The sequence below is a fragment of the Giraffa tippelskirchi genome, chromosome X (genome assembly GCF_054371585.1).
Source record: "Giraffa tippelskirchi isolate mGirTip1 chromosome X, T2T-mGirTip1v1.2.pri, whole genome shotgun sequence".
In the NCBI taxonomy this organism is placed as follows: domain Eukaryota; kingdom Metazoa; phylum Chordata; class Mammalia; order Artiodactyla; family Giraffidae; genus Giraffa; species Giraffa tippelskirchi.
The window spans coordinates 97,012,706-97,018,705 of record NC_137289.1 but is presented as its reverse complement, the minus strand read 5'-3'; the positions used below and the strand labels follow the sequence as shown (position 1 = coordinate 97,018,705).

Sequence of the window (6,000 nt, the reverse complement as noted above, 5' to 3'; positions counted from 1 at the left end):
CTGGAGATTTGCAAGACGGCTTCCAGCCTAGTGCTTTTAACATGTTTACACAAAATTGGCTGTACCAGCTAAATCACTGCCAAGCAGCTTGGACCTCTCTGGCTGTACCCTTCAGTCACTCTGCAAGGCAGTGGGAGGGTACAGGGGTAAACCTAATGATACCTGGTCACCAAAACAAAGCAAGCTGGGAGACAGAATGGAAAATTAACACAATGGGTAAGAAAACATTAAGGTAAGAAAGCATCTAAGGCAAGGCATGCTCTCCCTCCTGTGTCCAACTCATCAGAGAAGGAGATATGACCAGACGAGCCTGGGGACTTGGGTGAGAATTGGAGAGTCTTCAATGACTTCCCCCTCTACCAGATATCTACCTCCAGGACTAAATTTCAAAATATTTGACAAGTGATAATCAGCCACAGAGCAATCACAACAGTTGCCAGTCACAATACTAGAACAGAGCCTTGGAGGTCTCTTGCTATGACAGACATTACCTGATTCAGTTGCTCGATTGTGGGGAGGTCCTAGAGGCAAGATTGGGGCAGTGGCTCTTCATCAACTGGCACAGAGGATGTCCAAGTCCTCTGTTAATAACTGAAGTGGCAGATTCTTTACCATCTGAGCCAGCAGGGAAGCCCCATATCAATATACCTTACCACAAACATAGGATAGAGAGAGTAGAACTGCCTGAAAGCTTTATGAAGGAAGGATTGAGCAAGTGGTTGATGCTTCCATTCATGGGACATCTTGCGGATTTCACTGGTGGAAATGTCTCCTCTTGACTGAAGGACCAAAAGAGATTTCAGTGCACCACGCCAAGATTTTTTCAAATTTAGACTCTAGAAAGTCACCTAACTATAAAAGTAGGGGTACATTTCAGTGAAAATCCTGATCCCTACCTTTTCATCATGTAGGAAGAAGCAAAGAAAGCAGGCAACCAGAAAAGGAGACTGATGGATACTGGGCCACACATCAGCTGCCCCAGATCTGAACACTGAGGCCTGTCTGTCTGTAAGGGGTCTCTCTCTGGACTTCCCCTCCCAGCACCGGGGTGCTCCTTCTACAGACTCATCCACCAATGTACACCTAGCTGAATTCCTCTTCCTTTGAAGAGAAGGCCTTCAAATAGAGAGGGAAACTCGATAAGCCAGACCCTGAGGCACAGCCTTTACTAGGCAGGGGAAAATACATCTGTGGGCTACGTATGGGGCTATGTATGGGAGCAATGAAGGGGAAGTGAGTCATTTTAACAATAACCATCAATTTTTATTAAATTTATAATCAAATATTATAACAACTTCTTTTCTTTTGTAAAAAAAAAAAACTTAAATATTTACAACATTATCAGTTTGAGAAAAGACAAACAGTGTAAAAATGAGGAAAAGTGATGAAAAGACAAATCCAAAGACAGAATAAATATAGCCTATTTATGCACCTGCCCAGCCCTGGTGGCTGCTGCCAGAGTACCAGACCCTCAGCCTCAGAATTAGCAACTCTTCAAAATTTTTTCCAGTGTCAACATGTCCAAGGGTGGGATTTTGGTGACTTCAAAGAAGATTCTGCAAAAGGAAGAGGGGTCTGCTCAGTGTGAAACAGGCCAAAGCAAGGAGGCTCCATGGAATAAGTGGGACATTGGCCCTTGGTTCCCTATCTTGCTTTAACTCTGGAACAGAAAGTACGGTAAAAAAGTACCTGAATCCTTCTTTCCCCCTAGGTGAGGTTAGTCTGGGTCTCCCCACGACAGAGCATAAACCCAACCTCAACTGGAGACTGATACTTACTCATGCGAATACTTGGAACGTACAGTCTTGAGGTTATTGCAAGAGTGAAAAGTCAGTAGGATGTTCAGCTGCATGACCAAGGCGTGAAGATCAGAGATCTTGTAGCCACTGTAATACTCCAGGATAGAAGCCTGGAAGAAGCAACATGAACAGTGACATTTATGACAGGAAGCAGACCCTTCCTGTCTCCAACACCCAAGTCCAAACCTCCTATCCATAGTACAGGCAGGGAAGATAGTCAAACAATTCAGACTCATACAGCACAGATACAGGCCAATAATTATAGGGTACTACCTAGAAAAATATGTTCTATCTGCAAACTAGTGGAATAACTACATCCATATGCACCAGCTGGATACAAGGCCCAGTCACAGGTATTTAAACTGAAATCCACTAAAGAATTCAAGGAACAGGACAGACTGTAACTTACGCACTCTCAGGTTAAGAGCCAATGGCTAGGGAAACCTCAGAACAAACTTGAGGTCCCAACAAAACAGCCAACAGGAATTTAATCTCTGGCTCGAACAGCTATCATTTCATGCATTTATTTTCTCATTCCACTTTAAGGATGCCTAGCATGTGGCAAAAGGAATATAGCGAGTGTTTAAGACCAAAGATTCTGCAGGCAAACTGTTAGGGTTCAGATTTCAGCTCCACTTACAACATGACCTTGAACCAGTTACTTAACTTCTCAGTACTGCTGTTTCTAAATCTGCCAAATGGGGATCATCACAGTAATTACATAAAAGGATTAAATGAGTTAATATACATAAAGCACATGAAACAGAGTCTAGCACATGCCTACACCATATGAGCTAGGATTAATATTAATCAAGCCTCATACACAACGCTGGGAATACAAGGATGACTAAGGCTCCTGCACTTGAGGATCTGTAGTCTAGTGGAAGAGACAGACATGCAAACAGAGAATTACAAAATGTGTGGGAAGTGCTACCAGGGAAGGGAGCATAGGACACTGAAGGAAGAGAGCTGAAGGACCCATGACTTCTGTCTGGGAGAGCAACAGAAAACTTTGTAGAGAAGTGTACATCTACAATAGGTGCTAAAAGTCTAATGGGAGTTCCACAGGTAGAGAAAGGAAGATTTATTTTTTTTATTTATTTTTTTACTACTTTGACTTTATTTATTTTTTATTAATTTTTTTAATTTTTATTTTATTATTATTTTTTGTTTGTTTTGCCATACATTGACATGAATCCACCATGGGTGTACATGTGTTCCCCTTTCAGAACCCCCCTTCCACCTCCCTCCCCATCCCCTCCCTCCGGGTCATCCCGGTGCACCAGCCCCGAGCACCCTATATCATGCATTGAACCTGGACTGGCGATTCGTTTCACATATGATAATTTACATGCTTCCATGCCATTCTCCTATATCATCCCGCCCTCGCCCTCTCCCATAGAGTCCATAATACTGTTCTATTTATCTGTGTCTCTTTTGATGTCTCGCATACAGGGTTATCTTTACTGATTGACTAAATACCATATATATGTGTTAGTATACTGTATTGGTGTTTTTCTTTCTGGCTTACTTCACTCTGTATAATAGGCTCCAGTTTCATCCACCTCATTAGAACTGATTCAAATGAATTCTTTTTAATGGCTGAGTAATATTCCATTGTGTATATTCTGCAAGGCAGGCGTTTTCTTAAAACGTCTTAAATTATTCTCCCTGAACTCATTTTTTTTTCAAATATCTTACCTGGAATTGGGGGCAGGGAATAAGAAGTCCACCAATTTTTATCCCTTTCCCTTTTACATGGCCCTGGGATACTTTTGCAGGAATCTCAGGGCTCTACTGAATATTGGAAACCACTGCCACAGGCAAAGGGCAGTCATTGGAATACTGCTCTCACCTCTCACCATTCCCTGTTAATACGTCCCCTGCTCTATCCATAGGAAATATCTTATCTGTCTCCCCAAAATCACAGTTTCCTTATTGCCTTCACATCTTTTCAATCATTCTTCCCTCTGCCTAGAATGTCCCTTCTCACATGTTCTACTCATCTTTCAAGACCCAACTCAAAAGTCACATTCTGTGTGAAGCCTTTCTCATCTATAGCAATATATATATATATATATATATATATATATATATATATATATATATATATATATATATAGTGTAGAGGGCTGTGAAGCCAGACTACCTGGGTTCAGATCAGGACTGACATTTAGCTGATGTTAGCACATCCACATCAAATATTAAAATACTGAAATATTTCTATGCTGGTTGGCAAGCAGTTTGCTGCCCTGAGCCTCTCAACCATTCCCCCTGAAGACTACCAACCTTCCCCAGGATCCAAAGCCTGGGTCAGCATAGGGCCTCCAGGATCATGGCTCCAGAGCTATGGCCACATCCATTCTGATCGTAGAGTAGGTATATACTTTGAACAGACTCGTAGTTCTCAAAGCCTAGCTCTGCCTCTCATTAGCCAAACACAGGAACTTATTTCTTATCTGTCCAATAGGGATAATACTGTTGATTTCATAGGGTTGTTGTAAAGATTAAGTGAGTTAATACACAAAGTGTTTAGATCACCATGTAAGCATTCAATAAATGCTAACCATTATTACATATTCTTTTTCATCATCGTCACTGCCATTTACTGAATGCTTTCTCTGTCCCAAAACATTTCAGGGCCTTGTCCAAGTCCACACAACTGTTTTTAGGGTTCTTTCTCAGCACACAGAGGTTCTTCCATCAGTAGTGGTGCTAGAATTTCTAGGCTGGAGAGGCTTAGGGGAGGTTGGGAAGAGTATGCTCATTTGTGAGCACACTCTTTCTACTTGGATTTCATTTACATCTCAAAAAGTTCATAGTTTTCTAAAGTTGTTTTTATTCACAATTTTTCATAAAATTAAGAAAGCATCAAATATACATTTTATTTGTATTGGGAAAGGAGGCTGTGGAGGCCTTCCCCTTCAGAGAAGAGTACTATAGTATATGTCTAAGTCCCCTGTTATGTACACGGACAGTTGCTTTCACTGTTCTATTCTCTGGGTCACTACTTGCCAAATCCTGTTCCAATGAGCTCTCCTGTAGGGGGCCAACCTTGCTGAATGGACTGCAAGGAGCAGGGGTGGCATGGGGTGAGGCAAGAAGTGGGTCTACCCCACCCCCTGCCACAATCGAAATGATTTCACATTAGTCTGTTTTGTGATATTGGGCTTTCAGGTAAGCTGTCTTTAGAACAAGTGGTACTGTGACAAAGAAAAATGAAATAAAATACTTCAAAACCAGGGCTACAAAAAACCTTTAGGCAGCCAGGCCCCTAAGAGGTCAAGATGTTAAAGGATTCATAACAGCACATATGCAGCAGTTTTGTCAGTCTCCCACAACCCTAACTTACACCTTCCTCCAGAGCTGACCCTGTGCTTTTAAATCCCTACCCCATCTTCCCCGCTGCCCACAAGTGTTTACCCAGTGTCCGAGCTTGTTCATGCAGAGGGCCAGGAAGAAGGAGGCAGCAGCGAGCTTGGAAGCCCTCTCCTGGATATAGTCATATTCCAGCAGGGTCAACTCACAGATGAAGCGGGACAAGGTCAGTGTCTTCATGCTGGCATAGACACACTAAAGGCAGGAAGAAGACTGACTCAGCAATCAATTCAGAGCACTGGCACCAAGCAGATGACCCCTGCACTCACTCCAGTTATCCTACCTTGGGCCTAAATGGTTCTCTGCCTAAGCAATGTACTTCTGCCACCATGACTCACACTAAGGACCCTGTCCCTAAAGCACAGAATCTTTAGGAAGGAGGATTCTGAAATCAGCGATGGTATTTGCCATCTTTAGGGTCTTAAGCCAAAATACCAACTGTGCTTGTGGTACCCTCCCACCTCCCCTTTCTGTATACGCCATCCTTTGAAAAACCAAAGGCTTCCAACTGCTATCTTTGCACCAAGTTCCAGACTAGAAATCTTTTCTTGTTTGAATCTACACACACACACACATATATACACACATGTATAATACATACATATATATTACACACACACACACACACATACACACACATATATATTTATGGGCTTTCATGGTGGCTCAGATGGTAAACAATCTGCCTGCAATGAGGGAGACCCAGGTTCAGTCCCTGGATTGGGAAGATCCCCTTGAGAAAGGAATGGCAACCCACTCTAGTATTCTTGCCTGGAGAAATGCATGGACAGAGGAGCCTGGTGGGCTACAGTCCATGGGGTGG

At 42.6% G+C, this 6,000-nt stretch overlaps 1 protein-coding gene across 4 annotated transcripts in view; it reads right to left on the bottom strand.

The window, feature by feature from the left end:
* Positions 1–1,241: 1,241 nt before the first annotated feature.
* CCNB3 (cyclin B3) overlaps positions 1,242–6,000 on the bottom strand; it is a 57,021-nt gene continuing 52,262 nt past the window's right edge. For all 4 annotated transcript variants that reach the window (XM_081566970.1, XM_081566968.1, XM_081566969.1 and 1 more), the window contains 3 exons: positions 5,223–5,372; positions 1,779–1,909; positions 1,242–1,556 (listed from right to left, as the gene is read on the bottom strand). In XM_081566970.1, coding sequence (XP_081423096.1) covers positions 1,484–1,556; positions 1,779–1,909; positions 5,223–5,372 — 354 coding nt within the window. In that variant the 3' untranslated portion in view covers positions 1,242–1,483. The remainder of the gene's footprint in view (positions 1,557–1,778; positions 1,910–5,222; positions 5,373–6,000) is intronic.